The 25,030-nt window shown below is 45.2% G+C and overlaps 1 protein-coding gene across 8 annotated transcripts in view; it reads right to left on the reverse strand.

Moving 5' to 3' along the window:
* LOC124407804 (CUGBP Elav-like family member 4) overlaps nucleotides 1-25,030 on the reverse strand; it is a 514,861-nt gene that overhangs the window by 68,973 nt on the left and 420,858 nt on the right. Inside the window, exon 1 of one of the 8 annotated variants that reach the window (XM_046884338.1) lies at nucleotides 4,202-4,346. The exons of 6 other annotated variants lie outside the window; for them this stretch is intronic. In XM_046884338.1, coding sequence (XP_046740294.1) covers nucleotides 4,202-4,252 — 51 coding nt within the window. In that variant the 5' untranslated portion in view covers nucleotides 4,253-4,346. Of the gene's footprint in view, nucleotides 1-4,201; nucleotides 4,347-25,030 lie in introns of those variants that run through there. One more of the 8 variants, XM_046884344.1, reaches the window with a different exon arrangement.

Consider the following 25,030-nt stretch of genomic DNA (forward strand, 5'->3'; position numbering starts at 1 on the left):
CTCCGCGCGCGTTGATAACCGCCAAATTGAATGGCGAATGTCGCTTCGGAAATTGAATAAGCTATCATGCCTGGGTCGAGCTGTGAGTGGGGCCTGGTATTTGACCTGCTCGCCGTTGCCTGACTGTACCCAACTGCAATCAATGTACTGATTGGAGATGAGGGTTGGCCCCAACACTCTCCGTTCGTCCACGGCGACCACCATGATTTATGGAGGCGGCGACGGTATCCGGTGCCGACGCATTTCGTTACTTGATTAACCCGTAATATCATCCTACTGCAAGGGGTGCCAATGTCGGCCGAACGTTGAGCATTGAGCGCCGGTGATTCGAGCTCTAGATATGTATAAAGGACACCGGGAATTAAAAATGTCAAAGACCACCATGCGTTATATTTCATGGAATTGGGCTTAGCTGACTTTCGGATTGCGAATATTCCTGGAAAAGGTAATTGGAAAAGAAGAGAATTCGACGTTGATTTCAATCCGGGTGTACATATATACAGGGGGTATCATCTCATCGGTTCGAGGGAATCGGCGGAGTCAAACTTCGTTTGAATTACTGTCAGGGCTGGTTTAAGCTCCCTTCGATGGAGTATAATTAACGGCGGGTAATTGCGTGTCCAAAGCTCAACTAGCTGCTCCGAACTTTAAGCTCCTGGGTAGGCGTCAAATTTTACGATACTTTTCAAGTCGCTTGTAATAATAAGATCGGAGATGGAAGGTATAATATCGAACCCTTGGAAAATCGTTCGAAAATAACTTGTCACGCAGTATTTTTTTGCTATCTTTTATTTTTATTAAGGATACGTAACGACTCGATGTTTTACGAAGGGCATAAAATACACCGGAATACAGGGTATACGTATACCTACTTGCTTTTCCCCCCGGATCGAGTATTCCGCCAGCGCTGCCCATCCTGATCAAAGTGCTAAAAGCCACACACGAGTTGTGCCGATGCTTAAACTCTGATTTCATCGAGCAGAGCCATATCGATAAACTCGCACACGTTTATAATCTATCACGCGTGACTAGTATAATCTTGCAGCAACATTTCATCGCTGAGGCTGTTTCCTTTGCGAAATTGAATTGCATAACTAGACACACCGAGCGAAACATATTCTTTGTGCAGAGGGTGCGAAAGGGGGGAGAATGCCACGTTTAAAAAAAAAAATCATTTCCACCCTCGTGCAGATAGGAGAGTAACGTACGTTAGTTGAACTTTTTTACTAGTTCGGAATTGAATTATTGATACATTTTTTCATGCATGAGATAATTTTCAAACAGCTAAATTACACACTTGAAATTCATGCAACCCTTTGTACATGATGCAATGAAGAACTTGAAGGACACGAAGAGAATAAATTGTTGAGAATTTCTCTCTGGTATTTTTAACCCTGTATTCCCACCCGTTCAAACGGAGTTTTCTATTTATTGGGCACGTGTTATCTGATCATTTTGTAAACGAATAAACTGGTGGCAAAGGTGTAATTTGAAAGCCCACAGCGCACGTGTTGTTAGCAGGCGTGTTCCGTAAATATAACGCCAGTGGGGTTGAAACTTCGCTTTGCTTTGAGCTTCCAGGGAATTCAGCTCGGCCTTCGCCTGCGTAATTTCGTTTTTCACAATCCCTACAGCGCTGCATTACAAATTCGATGAATAATCGTTGGCAGTTGTTGAGACAGAGTCGTTTCGGCGTCGCGATAACATCCGAAAATCGTGTATCTCTCAGTCGGATCTTTTTTAAATTACATGGTTTTGACTACGCTGACTGTCTATTCAAGGGGAAGATTTTAATGCCTTCGTTATTTCCGCTTTGAAAATCGCCAGTCTCCTGATTTCTGGAAAATTAATAACTTCTATCCAATTCCCTTTGAATTCGATCAGGCCTTGGTGTAGAAGTGTGCAAACATCCGCGTTTATCAAAAGATGATTCAGTGCGGAGGAAGATTAGGTCCTTGAAACTTTTACATCAATTTCTGTATTATCATATTCACCTTCGTTGTGAGATATTGAAATGAATTATACGTTACTCTAAAAGTTTACATAACTGCGGTTTAAGTCTGTGCCGAATCCATTTCTCAAAAGGATTTTTGCGTATCACGTGATTTGCGATTACCGATTTTCCCACTGCCGTGCAAACAGCCTCAAGTAACCCTCTAAAACGGAACCAATTATTCGACTTCAGCGCGAGGGTGATAATTTTCTATTTCTCACCTGCGTATAAGGAGTCGGCACGCGATTCGTAGGTACGTCGTAGGTTTAAGGGTGAAGCAGAGGGTGTCGGGCAAGTGGCGGGAATTACGCTATGGCGGATATCTCGAGCTCGTAAAGTCGAAATAACTCGCGTCGAGGCGGAAGTTTCGCGGGCAATAGCAGCGGGGGCAACGAACGCGGCGTCGAGTCGAGACTTGGACGTCGGAGAGAGAGAGAGAGAGAGTGAGAGAGGAAGAGAAAGAGGGGGGGGGGGCAGTGAATTGATGGTCCCAGGATGTAAATGCCATCTGTGGCGTATGTGGCGAATACGGTATTATACACGTATTCAGAGGGGCCCGGATTGCAGGTGCGGGGGCGAGTGACCAGACCAGGCGCCGTTATGCGGAGACACATTCGCGCGTCTGTCGCTGCATTAATTGATGCACTGCTCTATATCAACACACGGCTCACCGCCGGCCGCCATGTGAGAACCCGTCACGTGTTTGGAATGGACTTGGACGTTGTGCCGGATGGCACGATGATCACTGTTGCGAGAATATAGGTGTACCTATACCTTATGACCTTGTTGCCTGTAGCCGTTATATAAATCCACCCTTAAAAATTTCGCTCGCTTAAACTCGCTCCGCGGCTCTAAGAATTTCCCCGAAAAAAACTTTCCAGCTTTATTTTGCGAAATACGAAAGGCGCGCGTTCTCAACTGGGATAAGATTTATGGACAATCTTCCCCAACCCGGCACCATGAATCTTCGGGCGAAAAAAAGCGGACCCCAATTGATCCCGGATCGAGTGCATGCCCGACTGCCCTTGGCGTGTGGAGCCTCTTGCAGACGCCGGATGTATTCTCGGAGGCAGGCATGGCATATCCTGGTTCCGTCGTAGATAGGTAATAGATTTAGAGAGGAAAGGAGAAGGGAGCGTCGCGGCGCTGAGTTTTGGGACGCGCAAGCTGTTTCACCGCCGCACGCCTATTTTGTATAATTGTATCGCCCGAAAGTTCGGGGACATTACATTATGCACGGGAGTTTCTGAAAGACGAAATCAGCCACTCCTCTCTCTCTCTCTCTCTCTCTCTCTCCTCACTCTACGAGATATTATATACCGACCGCGAACGAGAAATGCGAGCAAAATTTTAGGCCAAGTGAATAAATTTAACTACGGTGAAACTGAAAGATTAATGCTCATGGAATATAAATTTGATACCGGGGGACGAATAACGGAGGGTGGGTAAAAATATGTTTCGCAACAGGCTGCGGCTCTGTTAACCGTATTAGCATGTCTCTCATCTCGGTATTAAAAAGACCCGAATCAGCTGAGGCGGTCCAGTCTTATCCTCCTGAAAACACAGGGAAAAAGAGAAAAAAACAGTCTTTAACGAACAAACAATTTCACAGTTTTAAATACGCGACATCGGCATCTTGAAGGAACTTTGTCAATCGTTTCGGTAATCCTGCCGTTATCAAACCGTGTATCATGGGGTGAGAAGTTTCCGCCTCCCCCAAACGCGAAGTGCTGACTAATATAAAAACCACGGGCGCAACAAAGCAGCTGTTTTTCCCATCGAGAGCGGGTGCAACGGGGTGCGACGACCGGGGCGCGTAATGGTGAGCCAACTCGACTCCTGCACTCGAATCCGTGATGCATGCGCGATGCATGCGTGAACGGCACGTCACCGCGTATGCATTATAAACACAAACTTGTTACGAGAATAAACCATATACACCATCCCGTCTCCGCTCCGTCAGACTAAAACACCCTTTACAGAATCCAGATGTGTACCCGCGTTAACTTAGGAACGATCACGAAGATTATTTGCACCCGCGATTCGGTTTCCCGCCTGTTGGAAATAATATTGTCCTTTGATTCTCCCAGGGAAATAAAATTGATCGTTTTTAAACAGATCCGCTTGCAGAAATCGGGTGTGTACGTCAAAGATAATTGAAGATAAGAAAAAGCTGTGATGATGATGGTAAACTGTGTGAGCACTCACCATGTGAAAGTCGTTTCGGTGCGACGGCACCACCTCCATAATATGAACCATTGGTACCGTCGAAAAAGATATTATATATTCAACGCAACTTAGTATCTACAAAATTTTTTTAAACTTCCGTGACGAAATTTATCGACGTAAAACAACCTTATTTTTCACACTTCAATAATATGTTTAATTCAGCATCTGCGATAACATACTTTCTTTTTTTCTATTTACATAAATATATATGCATATATATATATATATATATAGTACAATTTCACCGAGATATGTAAGTCGTAAACTTTATTACAAATAAATTGAAATGTTTAAGTCCGATGTTTAATTCTTCTGCTCCTTCTTTCCTCTTCTTATAATAATCAAACAATTAATCCATGTCAACAATTTCTTTTTATTTATGTATTTTATTATTAATGAAAACAATAACATCAACCGTGAGTATTATTAACGCGTTCCCGTTTAACGCGGGACTTAGGACGAAACTGGGGGTAAAACGGACGAAGAGTATCTGCAGGGTGCGTGTATTACGAGTTCGGTAAAAATCCCGTTTACTTTCATAAAATCGCGTCAAGCTGTCGTACGTGTACCTTCATTGAGGTATATACACGCGTACAATACCGACGTGTGTTTCAACGTATACAGGTTTAACTATTGGGCGAGGGATGCCGGGGTGGGGTGGGGTGATGAGGGGGAGGTTCGGTTCGAGTTTTTGCGCAACGTGTTTGTAGAGATAGAGAAATCCGCGATGCTGTAGAGCCGAGGCGAGAGACTGTCCCAGCCAACGCTGCTACTGTTTACCGAATGAAATTGAACAGAGCTCCGAGAGCTATAGACAAAACCCCCAACGCAGTTCGTCCGCGACTGCTGCCCCAGCTTTATACGCACCCTCTAGTTCTCGCTCCCCCTCCTATCCCCTCATACCATCATCCCCCCTCGCTTGCCTCGCCTCCTATGCCGCGCGCACCCCTCACCCTTCTTTCCGCGCTCTCCCAGGCTTGCCCTCGAAACCTCGCTCTCCCTCTCGCTCTCTCTCTCTCTCTCTCTCCTCTCTTATCCCCTACGAATTTCCCCTCTTTGCTACGCACCCTGCGAGGAAGCCCACGCACCCTTGCGCGCTCCTCGTATTGATAGACTGGAGCCCGTACCGACCAATCAAACGCGCGAAATGCTAGCTCGCTGCTTCGCGGTCGGTGGTGCTGCAGGGAAAACGAAGAGGAAACTGGGCCTGACGCGGGGCTTATCGGGCCTTTGCCGAGGATCAGGGGTCCGCGCTTTCTTTATATACTAAGAATTTTCTTCCACTCCATTCACGTGCTCGTTCCCCTCGACACAGAAGAAGCTTTCTTTCATGCCAGATATACAGAATCTGCAAGATTCGACGAGGGAGGAAGAGACAGAGAGAATTTAATTTGTTCACCATTTGACGAAAAAGAGAAGCAGAGCACTGCATCGTGTGGATTGTTTAGTGTCTTTAAACGAGTCTACCTACCCGATGTGCGATCTGTTCATGAAATTTACTAGGTAGTCGAACGAGTTTGTCACCAGCTATTGGAATTCTTTGGCGCAACTTTGACGCGATAAAACTGATTATGCATAATATGCAACGCTGAGCCTATCGCGTTGCATTCTATATCCGGGTGAGAACGCTACGTCAAAGTTCCGTAAAAACCAGTCTTAGTTTCAGTTGTTAAAAATTTCCAAACTCAACATCAAGTTGCAGAGATTGCAAATTGCGTATTTTTTGGCAAGTAGAAAGCAAAATGTCCCAAATTCTACAAGTACAATCATCTCTAACGTTAACTGTTAATGCTTGCATGTGTAATTTCACAGTTATCACAACCGCCCTAATATAATTTATGACGTCGAAATATAACAAAAAAAAAATACCCCAATATCAATGTGGCGATTTTTGAACACTCCGATCCGAGTCTCCTAAGATGGTCTAATCGCACGTAGGTGGTTTCAACTGCAACATGCGAGTCTGGACCCGGAGCAAACCAGTCAGCGGCGAACACGCGGCCGCTGGCTTGTCATCAGCTGTTGATCAACGCCGTGGTGGGTCCTGGGATATCGACTTGTTTCACCCCCGCAGCTAGGATAGCACGGAGTGGCGAGAGAAGCTGCGGATGTAACAGTGGGTGCGCAGCAACCCTCCATGGCAACCCCTGGTCGCCCTGGTCGCCCCGGTCTCTAGGTCCGCGATTAGCAGCCCTCGGATGCCACGTACACGACCCTCTTACACTCCGGGATCTCTCCCCGCTTCGTCTCTTCGTTCCTCCACTTTCCCCGACCTGTCCCTGCACCGAGCATATCATATCACCTTCGCGACTCCGCTCCTTCCTCTCAATATCACCGAGTTTCTTCTTCGTCATTTTTCACCGCTATATGCGGCTCTACGCTCTCTCAGGATCGTAAACGCTGTAATTGAAGCGCCTCGGGCCGAGGATCAATTTCAGATTTCAGAAATACGCACCCTTTACGAACGGAGAAGAAATACGGCCTGACGTTTCCGGATATAATCTTCCGGAGCTAGAATCAACGAGGAGAACGGTCAGCCTGTCCCTCCGTCACATTTCTCTCTCTTTCTCTCTATCCCTTTGCTTTTATAACATTCTTTCTTCCACACTCTGACATCGCTCATAGCTCACCCTCTACGCATCGCTGCATCGGTCATCAGGCGTCCACACGCAATCAGCTGGTTATTTCAATAGCCAGTCTGTTACCAGCTGCAGGGCTTCCTATGAGACGGGATTCACAAGCATACGGTTTCGTGGAATCGTCGATCTGATTCACCTTCGGTGACTACCTACGCGTTAAATTTTTTAATTTTTACCGATCAATTGACAGCCGGTTAATTTCTTCATATTTCATGATACGCCGCTCAGTTCATTCAGCCTCCAGAATTCAACATTAATTACATGACACAAATTTTCCTAGGATTACAGCGCACGGAAAATTACCAAACGGGATGAATGTTCGTTGGGTCAAGTCTGGAGAACTCGTCATGGACATTTTGTGTAGATATAGGTGAAGTGTGACGAGGGAATACACTGGTGGTCATATTAACAAAAGAATAACATACGTCTGCAGGGTGCACGAGACTCGCGAGCGTCGAGGGCAAAAGGTAAACTGGAAAGGGGACTCGATTAGATTGCGCCAGGTGTGTTAAAAGGTTGAGTTAGGCAGCGGGCTCCAAGGGAGAGTTCAACGACCCTCGGTATCACGAAAATTTTAAACCAACGAGAAAATCAGGCGAGATCATACGCGTGTGCAACTCAAGAATCGTCACTATTTTTTAATAAACGAGAGATGTATCCCCAAATTGAGATTTTTCTTTTTTAGTGTAGTTAACAGATGCGTGAAACGAAGAGGTGATACCGCTCGAGCCTGAAATTATTTTCCTTCGATCTTCATATAATAGTCATAAATGAAGTTTGAAACAAACCGTACAATAGTAACCAAAATTACAATCTTTCGAAACAATTTAAATACGAATACCGTCGACTGAATTTCACCTTCAATATTTATTGACATTTTACCAACCAGATACAAAGAATTACGGTAATTATTATGCCAGCACGATAAGTGACTTACATTTAATGATGACGTACGGAAGAGGTTCAAAGAACTGAATCGCGCATGTTTTAGGTCGATCAAAAAAGACTGAAGCACCGGCTTGTAAAGCCGTTCTGTCGAACCGGTTATTAGTCTACTTATGCTCATTTATGGAAGAATACGTTCTTGGAGAATCGAACGGAAACGCGAAATACCAGCTCACGGTAGACTGATGATCCGTTTAAAAATATTCAATTGGCAAAGTTTATTTTCACATCGATGTTCGAGAGTCCTTCTTATAAGATAGTACACAACGTCGATACTTCACTAACGTGCTTTGTTAGGAGATAAGCCTCTTACCTAACTTTGTAAGTAGCATTTAACCGATGACGGAGTGATCTAATTTTAACTTGAACTTTCAATAAAATTGAGACGGCGTCCTATCCGTCATTTTGAATTATAAAATCGTTTCCAATGTCCCGAAAGATACATATTAAATTAAAATTATTATTTCTTCCTTACAATCATGACAAACCAGTCAGCGTTTTCGGAATTTTGATGCTGTATCAACGATACAATCTCATTAAGTTTTGCGATGGCTAAGAAACTTGAAAGTGAATACGATAGTCGCAAAAATCGCAAATATATAATTTTATGGCACAAATTATTTCCAACACTACTAAGCTACATATAATAAAGGCTCTGGGGGAAGAAAATATTTATTCAAGAGTAACTGCCTTGCGTTGACGTTACTGAGTGTGGCAGTCGTCGGTATTTAACGAATACATCTTTTTTCCCTTTGAATGAAATAAATTTTTAATCGTGAGCAATTGGTGAACGGATCGCTGCTTTATCCCCGGTCTGTGTCAGATACAGGATCTAGTCACCCCTTTCAGTACCTATATATGTATATTTATAAAGCATGCGAGTATACGTATAAAATATATACAGTACGTGCACGTGTATACATACACACATTTCCATACGAGGGTACCTATAATATATTGGCATATAGGGCAGGACAGGCGGACGCAGTAACTAGTGCCTAGTAGCGTCGGAGAGGGATAGAAATTGAAGGTGGGAGCCTCGTGAACAAGGGGATAAGGCGCGGGGACGAAGCGAAACGGTCTTTGTCCTCCCCCAGTTCCAACGTAGTTACATAATTTCATTATTTATACCCAATATCCAACCGACTAAGGGATGGAAGGGAAGAGAGGAGACGAGAGCTTAACCTAATTAATTTACAAACCCTTTCCTTTTCCGAATAGATTCGCAACGGTGATGCGATTGATTGAAAATACCTTTTTTGTCATTTTTTGTCAACATCTTCTCTCCCGTTCCTTGCGTTTCGTTGTCCACTGCGTTTTTATTTCTGTTTTTTAATTTCCTTTTTTTCTCCTAGTGCAAGGCTTGTGGCTCATTAAATTATTGGTGGAACCGTATGGCTGTTTCAATAATTAGCTCATCATAACTGAATATATTTTTAAACAGAGAAAGAAATGAGAGAACTGACAGTTTTCAATTCAGTGGGATTTCATTTACATGAATCGGAAGAAAAAAGTGAGAAACAATGTTCTCCGTTTTTATTTATTTTTTTCTCTCACATTATTTTCCCGCGAGTAGAAGGCACCATCTGTATTTGAAAACTTTGATTATAAAATATACATCAGAGCAAAGTTGATTTTATATATATTCATGTTTTCCCGTCTTGTTTTTAATTCTTTGTCTACTTATTTTTTTTTCTTTCTGCCTCCATATTTTTCATTTCTTCGTACAGCTATACAGTCTAATTACGTGACGTTGAATCGTACCACATAAACCCATCAAGCCAAGGTAGTTGGTACACTCTCAGAAGTTACGAAACCGCATCTCGTTCACGAACCAAATTCACTGTTTTTCAACTTTTAACGGCAACGAGTTCACTTTTCTACTTCTTTCATTACACTTCATTTATTATTGTTGTTGTTATGAATACTATTATACTGTTAGTACGCCTTTCAGAATTTAACTTGATAAAATTTCGAAGGCTCGATTTGCAATATTCTGATTGGATGAAATTACATTGCAATTTTTTTTCTTTCCCCATTTCACTAATTTTTTTGTACGTCGTTATTCTACTGAACCCTCCCCCCCCCCCCCTCCCCCATTGCATTTTATTATAAACATAAATATATAGTACACACCAACACACTCATATATCCATACTTTCCCCCCTCTTTTTCTCTACATCACTTATTTTTTTCATCTTACAATAAGCGGAGGTTTAATTGTTATCACGGTATATCTGGCAGTGACACCTGGACAGGAGGTATTGTCGATGCCGTACGGCGGGGGAAGGTGAAACGGAACGGGGGACGAAAGAGGGATGAGGGATGAGGGGAGGGGTGGCGGGGAGGTCAAAGCGTGGACGCTAGGCGTTGTCGTCGACGTCGACGTCGTCGGCGACTAGGGCGAGTGGCGGCGCAGCAAAGGGGGAGCAAGGATGAAGGTGGAGAAGAAGGGCGGAAGGGGGCAAGGAGGGGGACGCCTTGCTCCGTTCCCGCGTTGAATTATTGAGACGCCGGCAGATCGATGTTACAAAAGGAAAACGGCAAAGCGACTGAAATGAGGGGGCATTTCGCGGCTGCTATCCATTATGCACGCGGTGCGGGTGGTCGGGGGCTGCTCGGTGGCTAGGCGCATATTGTGAAGTGGCCGGATTGCTATCTCATATTATACTTGTACCCATCTGCTAGGTGCCCAGCTCTGCGACCAATGCAAAAGCTGAAGCTGAAGACTCGTGGAAAGGGCGTAGGGTGAAAATTAACGGTTTTCCCGCGTCGCGTTAATCCAGGCGCGAAGAAACAAGGTAGCCAGAGATTTCTATCAATTTATATCGAGATCTTTGACGCATGAATGGGCTTGATCGTACCGATTCTTGCCCAATTCACAATCCCGGGTGACCGTGTCAGGCGACATTTGCGAGTAATTTGCTCATACGTCCAGTTTGTACCTTTTATGTTTTCCCGCGAGTTTCGGCTTGGGATCGCTTAAACCGGTTTAGATTATTATCTCGGTGGTAACGTTAGATACATTGCAAACGTACGTGGTCAAACTTATTCTGAAAATCGACCGTTTCACCCTCCCAGCCGGGGAATTTACCACGTGGCCTAAAAGTTTCGCGAAAACTTTTACGTAGTATTATTACAGTAATTGTCTGTCGGGGGTGAGCTTTATGACGGGACAGTAAAGTATCGACGGAACGCTTACGTAATTACGAATATACCTGTGTTTTGTCTGCGGTCGAGGGAGACGCGAAAGCTCTGAAATTGGACAAAAAATTATCAGTCTGACACGTTATTCTTGCCTTCGCAAGCCTCGTTTCGATCTGATGCAGCTTTACGTTACTAACGTTAGCAGAGAAAAAAGAAAAAAAAATGAAACCTAGCTCATTCTAGTCCGTGACTCAACAAAACAGAGACGTTTACGTATATCTGTCGTCAATATTCTACTGGGAATAGTTAGAAAGGAACAATTTGCGGCATTCACATTATACCCAACGCGAAATGTAACGGTTTTTATCGTAGAATCCACGTAAATTGATAGTGTAAAATTCTAAGGGATTGTATGTAACGGTGAACAATATTCGTATCAAGGAAACGCGTGAAAATGTTCAAGAGTAATTTCTCAGTTCATCGAAACGGTGAAGTCGCAGTAAAATAAAATATCGCAATCGTTATTACTGTAATGCTCGGAAATGTTTTCTCCGTCGATAGCTATAAAAATGTACCATGTACCACTGGGAGCAATTAAAATTGTTAGTCTGTCTTGCTTTCGACCCTCGACGGATAATTACAAAACTCGCAAGAGGCGTGTATATACATATAATATATAAAGTAAAATCGAACTTTCAATCGTTTCTATAGTTTCTCGTATTTCATTTTCCCTCCGAGGATAAAACGATAAAACTTTTCCTTCCAAAGAATAATATTCTTACTTACTTAAGCTCCCTCAAGACCAAAGCCACACACGAATGCCCAAGTTCGACGTTCCATGTTTCCTCCTTCGATGTACTGCATTTGTCGTAAATTTTTTCTCCGCTTCGGCTTGGTTTTATGCAACTATGTACGCGCACTTATCCGAACCGTGTAATAATTGCTAAAAAGGGATTAAAAAAAAGCAAGAATTGTTTTTTCATCTCGCTGTTGGGACGACGTCGCGGAACCTCGAAGAGAATTCTTCCACTCGACCGCAATCGATTATTACTGTTATCGCTGCTCCGATGGCGTAAACAAAGGAACCTCGTAGACCGAGACGCTAGATGCTGATAGGAGGTCAGGTGACGCGACGATGGCTGCGTCGCGACGCCCTGAAAGAGCGGAGAATATCGCAGAAGATAACGTTTCGCCGTTTTCTCTTTGCCTGCAAAGTTGAGCACAGGATGAGGATGAGTCTCACCAGTCGATATCAGCTGCCCTCGATACCTTTCCTCCTTTCCTCCCCTCCTCCTCCTTCTCCTCATCCTCCTCGTCGTCCCTTTCCCTTTTTCCCGTTCACCCTTCACCTTGCAGGTACCTCTCTTCTCGCTTGCGCTTTCCCCGAACATTCTTTTACTCCCTTCCTTTCTTATATGCTTCAGAACTGTATTCAATCTCTCTCTCTTTGCCACGCGTGCAAAATTGGAATCCAGATCTATATACATACACGTGTAATATACATATGTATAATCTATATCCATCCATACATACAAGCTTCGTAGAATGTGTTTTATTTTCAGCAGAATATGCCCGTGCTATGTGCGCTATACCTTATTCGTGTGTTTTTCACTGTTTCAGTTTCGGTATACCAACTTTGTTTGTCGCCGTCGCGTACGCCAAGTAATCGAGCGTAAATCCTTCGTTTTTATTCGATTCCACGGTAAAACTTCGCTACGTACTCACTTTTTGAACAAGTCCATATCCAGCTATATACCTCTACCCCCAAAGTCTGACGGCACATACATTCAAATCAATGCTCAGACCCATATGCTCATTTGGCATGCGTATCGATTGAGTGACAGGGTGTAGCTGCACCCCAGACCAGGCGGTATATATATATATATAAACATAGATCTGTTGCTGAAGGATCGTCGAGCAGGTATGAGAAGGGTGAATCGGAGTTGGACAACATGTAGCATGCAGGTTTATTCGATTGCTATCACCCAAGTGGCACTCGATAGTCAGCCCAGCAGCCCCGTTGTACCCAAGTCATTCGCGCGTCAGCATCATACTTGTTTTTATTTTTGTTCGGCTGCATTAAATTTTGTCGCAGATCCGCCATGACGAATTCAACGAACAGTGGACCGAACGGTGTGCACTTAACAGGATGTATGCAGGTGTTTCGACTGATGGGGCGGGGAATTAAACCCGATTAACTGCTACAGGCAGCTGATGTGATTATTATAATAAAACGATTTTGAAAAACAGCTTTAACGTGCGACGCGTTATATGAATATACACATAATCGAGTGATAATTACGCTACATGAGTAAAAGTCCGTTGGGCAGTTATTTTTTTTTTCTTTCATTTTGTTTATTGCCGTATTCCTCGAATATTCGGAAAATTTAGTATCATACCGTTGTAAATATGCACATATCTGAACTAATCTTCGATAATACGTGCGCTTGGGGAAACCCGTAGAGAAAAATGATCTCTCAGAGAGAAACGCGTGGGTACAATTATTTCTGCCTTTTTGGAAATGCTGGTATGTCACATCAATTATGCATTAATTATACCATAAATTATGTATAATATTGGATTTAAAATAATAGCAGGAAGTTAATACGCGGATTCGGCGCCAGATGCGAATAATTCATCGTTATGGCATGTCGGCTGCATCGATCCAAACAGGATGAGAATTTGTTCAATACGAGCAGTAAGACCTTTGACCCAGATTTCAACGTTAAAAATAAGATTTCATCTTTTATTAGTCCGAACAGACGCTTTGTTTCACATTAAATGTGGCTGTATCCGTCACGGTTCGCATATCACGCACAATTTCAATCACAAATCATCGCCAATCATCTCCGACTGTGACGTGATCGTTCTGTCCCACAGGATTATTTTTGCCCCTGTAGTATTGCTAGCATATAAGCAATTTGGCGGAGAGGAAAATCGGAGAGAAATGAAGTTAGGGATCTTGATCGAAAAATCTGCCATTAGTCTGAAAAGCAAACCAGCTTATTGACCGGCTGGCCTGACGAGTCTGACCGATAATAATAACCAGACTCCTATCGGATACCATTGACCTTTGCGAGAACCCAGAATCTGATGGGCTGCTGCAGGAGTCGACGGACGCCCGGGTAGAGGGTCACCCTTTTGATGAGGGTCCGAGATGGATGATGGCCAATATTTAGGAATTGTGCGGTGGTAAAAATGAGTTTCTACATTTACCAGGCTTACTACAGATCTGACCGCGACCTGAGAATCCGTCAATCATGCACTGCGGTTAACATTTGGATATTGGCACTGTGATTTCGTCACGAATTCACAATTTCTACTCCTGCGCCTAACACACGCGTGTATATTTTACCAATGAAATTGGCCAAGGAGTGTCTATGCAACTTACGCGGGAGGGTGAAAAATACGAGAAACATTTGTCACTCTTAATAAACGATAGATGTAACGGTGTGAGGGTGGACAGTTATGATAGGTACACCAAGGGTCGATGCGGGGGCGAATTAACCCTCGTCTGACTTTTCCCTGGGACAGACGTCAACTTGCAATCAAGTACCTAATAAGGTTTACCCAGCTCACCGTGTGTACCTACACGTGTACACGTAGCGGCCATCGATGTACCCGCGTATGTATATATATATATGTATATGTATACCTATATATGCACCTAAACACTGGAATGCGGTAATCGGCTTTCATCGACCAAATACCGTCCAGCCGAACGAACGAAGGCTTCGAATATAAAGCCTTTTATCTGAATTACGCCCAAATGGACTAAAACCTCTTGACAATTCCCATACCGTACAGAAGATTTTCGCTGCTAGGTATTCCGTGGGCACCTGCAGTGCAGAAGACTTTTGAGATTACCGGGAAAAATAACAATAAGTCCGAAACAATCGGCGTTCTCGTCGTACCTGTCAATCGCCACGTTCCAAAGCTAGAAATTGGTGGCCAAAACGCCGCGGGCGTGGCTAAACAACATGGCGCCGGAAAAGCAATCAGTCAGATCGCACGAACACAAAGGCACAGGAAAAACCGTGCAACCTGGACAAGATTTTACTTAACTGCGTTGAGTCGATACGATAGCAACATAGCGTTCTAATCAAATATACAAGGTTTTTGGAATCTTAACTCCTTAGTAATGTTATTCTATTCTTGGCTAACGAATTGACCGCGTTATTCGAAGAAAGTAGATATAATAACAACTTTGAGAAAATTTAACTGAATTAACGACACGTGTGAAAGTCTCTGTACAATTTTCTTCACTTTAGCATTTATCACTATGGCGGTCGCTGAATCGCAGGAACATAGTAAAGGGTTCTGCTCACGAGTCTTAAAGCGGTATCACCAGAAAGCGAAGGCATGAAATTTTATCGCGTTATTTTGAGGGTCAAGATATCGATTCGAGAAGCTTATATGTTCACGGATACTTGGACGCGAGTCGTTATCAGATAATGCGACAATGGTTCGGTTACTTTTCTTCTTTGCGCCACCCAAACTCGAGTTCATATCTCTTACCTGATGCCGCTGAGAAATTTTGCGCCCAGAAATTAATCGTCGTTCATAAAATGAGCAACAGCATAAAGCGGTATAATAGCATCATTATTTCTCACTGAGAATGTTAGCCTCTTTTATACGAGACACGAAGAACTCGATGTCTTACTAGATACGACATTACGTGGTTTTTGCTTTTCCGCTTGAACTTACCAGTCACAAACGGATCTGAAAAAGTTTTACTATTTCACATGAACGGGACATGAACCACTTCTGCACTGATCACGATGGACTCCTTGTGTGAAGCAAATGAACACTAATGTAATCACAGTGCATTTGAAATGCAGATTTTGCGTATACTCACGGCTTTCAGACTTTCGAGATTTAGTTCTTAAGATGACTCGTCCGAACTGTTGCTGATACTGTGAAAAATGTCCCTTATTTTCTTGCCAAGATGCAGCAAGCTCGAGTTTTCTGCCCTATGGCATGGCTACCGTGATACTCAGAATACTCGAAAGTTCACAATGATGATAACGCCGTCTTACTCCGTGTTCTGCATCGTCGCTGATGGTCTGTGTTCCAGAGTCTGAATACCATGATGACGCAAAGCAGTCCTGGCAGAAGGGCAAGGTTTGCTTCGTTACCTTCTTGAATATTCAAGACTGTTGACACAACCCCGGTGCATTGCAAGGTTTCAATATGTTTGGCAATATGCAAATGGCCTTGTAAATATCGATGTCGGTAGATGAAGCAAGGTTAGTCTACGAGTCGAAACTGCAACGCTAGCGCTCGTCGTCGTGTCTTTGAACTCGAACTATAGCTGATCTTGTCTCTGTTATAACAATATCCTCTATCGTCCAGACGTCCGAAAGTGGTGTTACTGACCGTTAAAGGTCAGACGATAATAATTGCATCAATCTCGATGAAAATCGTTGACCCATATTGTGGGACCATCGACGACAAGTTCCATGAGAATGAAAGGTTGACTCAGAGGAATCGTCAGAACGTGAAGGCACTTATAGGTATTAATGACTCGGCGTAAGAAAACGCCTTTTTCTGCAGGATTAAAGTCACGCATGTGTCGTGTGTCCAACGGTGGTGTATGATAAGCCGCACAGGGTATAGCACACACACGTACCTGCGATAACATGATACACGTACGACGTGTATGTATGCATAGATATAACGTCGAAGTAGGTATCGATACGTCGGCGCAAGTCTCAGGGGGATATATTACGGCTAGTCAAGCACCGCTATCAGTGCGCAATTCATATTGAAGTCTCTGGAGATCGGTCGGAATTGGCCAAGCGGCGGATGTGGGGTAGGAGCCAGGGGCACACAGACGGTGGCGGACACATGCCGACGACACAGCCGATTCCTTGTTGAGACTCGTAAAGACTTAGCGACGATCCCAGCGGCTTGGCCGAAGGCAGGAAAGCTGCGGAGGCAGTTGAGAACGACAGAAGCCAGCTCTTTGGGATGGCTTATCGCCGGGAAGCAGGCACACGCTTTTTCCAGAAAGACCCCAAGAGCAGAGTAGTAGGCCTTCTCGTGGAGACCAGATTACTCTCCTCCTATTTCATCTTCCCTTCGTTCCCTTACCCTCATTCTTTTCATCCGCCTTCTTCTCTATCCACTCCCCGCGTGAATTCTCCGCCGATTCTCACGCGCTGAATCCGTAGCCTCTAGCCTTTCCTTTCTTCTCTTCTCTTCTCTTCTGTTCACGCTTCGCGCGCAGCTCCTCGCACCTCCGCCACTTTTCGTTCCTCCTCGATTATCTCCTCTGTTCTGCCTTTTCCCCGCGTCTAAACACCCGGCATTCCGGCCGACGAACCCATTACCGAAACGTGAAACAACGGAATCAGAAAAATAACGACTCTAATAATACAACCAGAAAACGCCGACGATACGCGGTAGGAAATGCTTGAATATATTCCGATAAAAGTGGTTCCTTCGGTTTTATGTCGGCTATATACATAACGCGAGGAAGCTGAGGAGCTCGTCTCGCGATACTTCGTATCACTAATCATAATTACTCTTTCCGCAAATTTCACGACTATACTCAGCCATCTCAACGAATCAACCCTTCCTCGATAATTCGACCCTGACATTTTAATTGGGGGATGTTTGTTGAATGAGTATAGCTCACGCACACCCTGGCAATTGAGAATCGTGATTATTGGCGCTTGACTTATCCTGTGATGCATTTGCTTTCAATGCGTTACACTAACTACAGCGACTACACCGAAATATTCGTAGTAAAATTTTCACCTGATCATTCGCGAGGAAATGGTTGATCGATCGAACCTTCGCCGAGAGTCAGTTGAAACGAGATGGGCGTTCCTTAATTTCATCTCGCCGGGAGTTTACCTCAGGTATTTGCTTTGGATCCCAAAATTCAGTAACGATCGTTCTAAGCGCCGGGTTCAAGGGGAGATTACTTCAGCTTTTATAGCTCTCTGACTGCAAAAGGGCCGCGATTTTGCCAGACAACTGCTCCACCCTATCGTAGCTAAGGGATAAAAATATACGGAAGAGTACCTCGAGCAGTGCGTGTTGGGTTTGCCTAATCCGGACGGGATTAGACGCGAAACAATTGCCGAGTGCTTTCTATTCTAGTTTGGCATTCAGACATATTTGACAGACAAGATGTTCACGCCCTTTTGCAACATGTCCCTTCTACACTTTCCTCTCCTCGATATAACTATAAGAGTCGTTACTGCTCTCTGTTATACTGCATCCACGCTTCGTTACACAGCATTTTTCACCATTATCGAGCGTCGGCCGAAGCATCGTTCCACACCGAGCTGACGACTTTCCGTTTCACCTCCCAGGGAAGTAAATGGTAGGGAATTTTTTCCAGGCAGGCTGAAATGATTCGCAACCTGCACACGTAGGTTTGATGTGAATTATTTGATTTCGGTGTTTCGCCAATTTCGAATGGTATTTTTACACACGATCCGACAAAAACTCCGTTCGAATATCATACGTGCACAATCCTGTATTCGCACGGTACGTATAATGTAAGTATAGGGATGCAATTTTCTTTTGATCGATTGTCAAGATGCATTCGATCGGGCTTCGTTTCCTCTACATTGATATCCAAAGACGAAATAACTCGATTGTTATAAACACAGTTTCCCCAATTAACTAATGCACTTCCCGCGTTTTCGTCATGCAGAGCTATAGAAGCTCGATCGTGAGACGGCAAGTTGTCGAGATGTCGTCGAGCCTTCTCTCTCGGTCGTGGTCTCGACCCGAATCGTCGTCGTCGACGTCAACGTCGTCGTCGTTACAGCCCTGCCCCGAGTCCTTTCTCGCTTACCTCTGGCAAAGCGAGGGGAAACTCTCCGACACAAGCTGCCCGGAGGGGGGTCGCCAAGTAATTGGTTTCATTCCCGTGGAGACAGGCTCGGCTATGTGGGTCCGGTTGGGCATCGCGAAGCGCCACGCGGCGGCGTCGGTCCCCCACCCGCAGGGCCCGGGTCCGACGGCGCTGAGCCGGCGTGCCCTGCACCCCGATCTCCGGTTAAGTAACGTATTTTCTGGGATAATTATGCAGATGAAGTCGTTAGTTATGATAACGCCGTTGAGGCACCGGCGCTGGCACCGTCGTTATCTTTGCACTTTGCTACACCCCGTCGCCCTTGCGCCTACAACACGAGTGTCGGCTCTTCTGCCGCCTGTGCCTTCCGCCGCGGATTGCTCGGAGGGGAGGTAAATCGAGAACTTTTGCCAACGTGTCGGAGAAAGAAAGAAAAGCAAAAATAAGCAGAAGATAAAAAAAAAAAATTAAAACGACGAAAACTTTTCCCAACGGCAGTAACGCCGACTCGAGTTTTCGAGTCTGGTTTACCGTCTCGGCTTACCTATGGGTTTATGCAGAGCATCCAGCCCCCGCATCACCCAAACTTCTTCGAATTTGGTTGCTCTGTTGTTCCCTGCAGGTGAAACACCCTATCGTTACCCTGCAACCGCACTAATCCAGCATCTCGTAGGTATCACCGTTGAATTTTCGGAGAGTGACCTGCACGCAAGGGGAGGAATTCTCATCATCTCACCACTAATTATCATGGTTTTATTCCGCGGGCTCAGGTATCAACCGGGACGTCGATCCACCCTGCCCAGGTATCACCCACCTCCGCTTCCACTTCGTCGGGGTCGCCTGCACGCGGAGGTAGAGGCGTTGGGATGGGTGTAATTTTGGAACGAGGGCTTGCGGTTACAATATTAAAGTCGGACGTGCCCGCAAACCGCAGCATGCTGGCCTCCCGCGAGGCGGTAGCGACGCCTGCCAGGGCGGCACGTGACGTCATCAACCGCAGCCAGACTGCGGCTGTCGGTTCGTTGGCGTGACGACGAGGACGAGGACGAGGACGAGGACGATTCAACGCGAAATTAACGTGGCTGCTTTTTACAAAGGTTATCGCTAAACTTTTGATATCGCTGTGTGGATCCAACAATAAGAAGTGCATGTAAGCGTCGTAAAGTGCAGACTATTTTTGGACGACTGGACGTAGGTATCAGTTTAAAGAGATCGCTTCCACGGTATAACCTTTATCTTGTACTCCATGTGCAGGAAGACCAAAGAAATATTTATTTTCAACACAGAAGTGGAAATGCAATGCCACGGGTCGCTATCATTCCTTATAGTTTTAAACCGCATGGTACTTTGGTTTAAAATATTTTCCCGAAAATTTCGAAGCTTGACTGCGTTTCGGGAAAACATCCACTTTCATCTTCCTTCTCATCACATCTTATCCCGACTTTTTCATTGATTTGACCCAGATAGTGAATGTGATGCTTGGTTCGTAACCGTCTCAGAGCTACTCGCTTGTTTTCACACGGTCGCATCTAAATTTTCTCGTACGAGGGTCGTTCAGTTTGTAGCAAACAAACGCCAGAAATTGGATAAAAATACCTTAATAGTCAAATCTGCAGCATGGTACACTTGACATTGTCTTGAAGGAAATCGAAAATCACTATAATCTGGTCAATAACAGATCAGGTATGCTTACCAGGGGATTTACACCGCCCGTCACAATTATCAGGTGAAGTTCATTACCATGAACCAATATACTCGGCTTGTTACGTTGTTTTTACTACATTTCAAGAAAATGAATTCTCACGACAAGGATGAAGCACCAAAGTACGCTGCCACGTAACTTCTATATGAATATAAATTCTCGCCGAAAAACCGCATTACGGAACGAACGGGAATTACGTGACAAAACTGAGGAATCAAAAATTTAGATAATTCGTAATAGAGCGTGATGATTTTATTAGTATCAGAGATCCAACGTATCTGCAACTTCTCGAAAAACAAATGTGAAAGTACTCTGTCATCCAGGTTATTATTGTTAAGACATAGAAGCGATCCGCGACCCCTGATTTTAGCTCTGAATGCAGAGAAAGGAAGGTTGCGGAAATTATTGGCAGCCGATGTATATATGTAGCAAACAGTCGGCACTCACACCATGTTTGCTGTAAATACTCGCACGCGTGACAGGGTTTTTGCTCATTTGTTTCAATTACTGTAAGTCACGTATCACTTGCCGTGTTCGTTTCTACACCATAATTTAATTACAAAAGCCTCCTCTCCAGTCCAGGCTCGATGACGGCTGACCATGAATTAAACTCACACGCCATATACATATTCTACAACGCTTATTATTCAGGCTACACACTTCCGAGCACGATAGAAGGGGATCACGTGCAGCGATGTAAAGGGCACTGTGTATCGTAAAAATCCAACGAAACAGATACCCAATTCCAGAAAACACGCTTCGTTTGTAAATTTAGCAACTCAACCGTAACAATCAATCCGATACACCTTACATGTATTACGTTATATGATATACATACCGATTTGCTGCTAGTAAGGGAGTTTCTCTCCACTCGTTGAAAGTGAATATTATTGGTATTCGACGCGAAATTGTGTCAGATTAAGGGGCAGGCGAACACACTCGGCATTTGCAAAAGTATACTTTCAACTCGACTCGTTGTGTAAGATTTTCAACCCCTGCGGCATGATTCGAAGTTCGAGGCGTTCTACCTTTTGCCCTTGCAGTACACCCCATAACGTCAAAATCCATACCAGGTTCGAACAATTTGCATAAGTCAGAACACCACTTTGTTTCAAGCTCTGTTTTCGGGTTCCAGCCTCGCTCCGATACCCGTTTTATTGCATATTCCCCCCCGTCCCGATTGTTCCAGCGGCAACCCGGTAAGTATCTTTGTTCCGACATCTATTCGGTCTATTACACACACCGCGACATTCGTGCTTTTTCTTCTGGCAGGAAAGCTGCTGGACCATATATCACGAGTACCTTTAGTTCTGGGCGGTTATCTTCTCGGGGATGAAGAATGATAGCGGGCAGTAGGCCTGGCGCAAGTCGGAATGACCGAAGCTACAGTTTCCTTGTAGCCCCTTGACACCGTTCTTCTCGAGGTGGCGAGGAAGCACGGGAATTCACCAGTTGTGAGCTCCTCACTGCGTGTAGTTCTTTCCTTCTTTGGCTCATGCAGGTTTCGATTTTCTGCTACATCGCCCGGCCGTGTCGTAACCAGAGACAACATGAAAATATATAGTTTGTGGGGAAAGGCGGAGAGTATTTTTCGGGAGCACCGATCAGTGATTTACACCCCATCGATGAAGAGCATCCTTCGTCGCTTCATATCGTGTTTCGTCAAGACTCCTTTCACCGCACACACGGCTCCGACTCTACTGAAGTAACGCGCGTGGAAAACTTTCCCCGGACTCTTTTTAGCCGGACGTGACCGATCTGTCGTCTCCAGGGAGACCTTCGGATAGCCCTAGATGGCTCGTCTGTACGGCTCTGGATAGCCCCAGATTTCCCCCGATAATAATACTTCTCTCTTTCACGGGGGGCCCCAAACCTTTCCTCTGCAAACTGCCGAGGACCAGCTAGCCGTCCGGGCGTCTCTACACCACGAGGACCAGTTACCACGTCGTGGAATGAAAATATAACCATGGACTATCGCAACGGATACCCTGGGGGTCTCGAGACTACTGAAATCGTGATTTTGTTAAGTAAAAGTCCACGTTATAATATAATCTACAGCCCCCAAGGGTGCAGGTAATTTCGCTCGACGGCGCGGTGTACAATTCGTCTGAGTAGAATGTAATCTCGGAATCTTATATTCCATTTTTTGTGACTCAGTTTGTTGTAAGGTGCGTTCGACCCAAGTTAAGATGAAAGATCGCATTAGGTGGCAGTCCCGGTGATACTCCAATTCATCTCATCCACTCGGTGTATTTCCCCAGTGCAATGTGTCCAGGATGCATCATGGCGACGTGTTTCCGCAGCCGCCCAGCGGCATAATTCCGTCGTTGGTTATGGGTAGAGATAGGTACCTACTTCTCCTCGTCAACAAGTTGCAAACTCATTCCAGGCAGTAGGAAGGCGTTCGCTAACTAGCTTTCCTCGGCTCACTGAGCATGCGAAACCTGGAACAGGATGCTGGGCGTATAGGGGCCGTAATGACGATGTGATGGATGGTCGGTTCGCGCAAGAGGCTCGCGGAGAGTCCGGCCACGCTGTGATGCTCCTGTGGCCGGCGTGGGGTGGGTTACAAGGGAGGCAGGGGTGGCAGGGGGCCGCTCACCGAGCCATGCCATGAGCGATAGCCTACCGAGTCGAACGATAGCCTCAACGCCTCCCAATTCAATTCCTTAATACCTCACCAGCCACCACCATCACCGGTAGCACGGTTACGAGACCAGCGTTGGAAACCTACGACCACCACTTCCGCTACTGCCGGTTCAAGACTGTGAGTGATTCTCGAGATATATTAGATCCATCGAATGGGAATCACCCTTTCACCGCACTTTGGGTATAGATTGTCTGGATTTAGAGGAACTGAAAGACTCCGGTGGGCGGTTGCTACGGCGTACTGGTTTTCCATGTTCGAATTACCAGTAACGTCAGTGCTTTGGTTGGTATATCCATTTGTCAGATGAAAGAAACTGTAACAACCACTGAGCATCTTGGTAAGCAATTTTGTTGTTTTCAGACAAACGGTTGTAGAAAGTGAGAGTAATAGTCTCAGAACTTCAATGAACGAGGTGCGGAAGTGGAGAACGTTGTGCATAACATGCAAGAAGAATATGCCGCGTCCCTGACGGCACGGAATGAACCATGGTATTGCAATAATAGTGAATCCCTGATGTTTTCCCTGAGCAAAGCTGTAATGGTAATCGGATAAGTAATAAATCATTTTAGAGAGATGTGCGTGAATCTCCAGTCTCTTTACCGAATGTAACGGGGAGATGAAAACGAGATGAATTGAAACAACAGACTGTGTTCGATGGCGAGATAACGGGAAACCACTCTCGTGGTTGTGGTCTGTATACAACGTGGATTATCTTGCAATTTGTCTGGAGCATAACGTATTGCGGGGGAGTCGAGCCATCGCACGCCCAGCCAATTATTCATCGGCCCGTTTTACCGAGATTCTCCTAATAGCAAGCCATAACAGTCAACTTTGTTCTATAAAGTTTATCACCGAGTATTGTCCGCTGATACCCCTTTCTTCCCTCGGCTAGTCGAGTGCCCTTCGTGAGACCCGGTATAATCGTCGCTGGCGCCGATGATCCAAACCGCTATTCCGAGATTTGACGATCGTCTGCAGAGAGCGATTTCGCAGAGAGAATTAATTACTCTGATGAGACGTCTGCAAACTTGGATCACAGTGATCTAGGTCGGTTGAGGACAGTATCTGCTGATGATTCAAGAGGGTGGAAAGAGCCGGTACCGGAGTATATCCGTTCAGCAATAATGCGATACGTGCTTTGAGACTCGAACCGGGAGATCTGTACTCTGTACCAGCCACGGCGAAATCCTTCTCATAACACTCCCCAGCCTTTTGGCCGGGACGCAGCCCTACGGGGTGCCAAATGAACGACACACGACCACAGAGGCATCCAGGATTGGGCTCGGTCTATACGTCCCCTCTGCTCGAGGCGTCGTGTCAAAGTTTGCTCAGAATATCAGGGTAAAATGATTCACGAAAAACCAAATGGCGTAGACGCACCCTCGCACCCGGTCCCGATCATCCTGAGCCGATTGTAGGTGCTCGGTGCAAGATGTCGAGTGCAGGTCGTTACGCGTAGGAGTTGAAATTAATTTTGGCGGGAGGTAGGCGATGACATGGGAGTGGAAACACCCAGCACTAACTTTGCCTTCAATCCAACTACACAAATTCTCTCTAAAACCCTTAGTCTGCGCTCGCATGCGCGTGTTGAGGGTGGGTAACAACGCAATTACGCAACACGTAAGCCGACGCCAAAATTACACTTTAATCCAGACTGGCAGCGAGTCTATGTCCCGGCTATTTCGCTCTTTTCCGTACAATTTCCACAAGTTTCAGCCTCCCAACAACCTTAACCGCTAGTTATAGCCGTGACTGTGTCTTGCAAGGCATCGCAGTACGAGTTGCGTCGTGATAAAGTTCAAGTCGGATACGTGGTGGCCAACGAAATCGGCTTTATATTCGACCACTGCGTGGAAATCTTGCGTAAGGAGTAAGACGCACGTTTACAATATGCCTGCGGGGGTAA

The sequence above is a fragment of the Diprion similis genome, chromosome 6 (assembly GCF_021155765.1).
Source record: "Diprion similis isolate iyDipSimi1 chromosome 6, iyDipSimi1.1, whole genome shotgun sequence".
Taxonomy (NCBI): domain Eukaryota; kingdom Metazoa; phylum Arthropoda; class Insecta; order Hymenoptera; family Diprionidae; genus Diprion; species Diprion similis.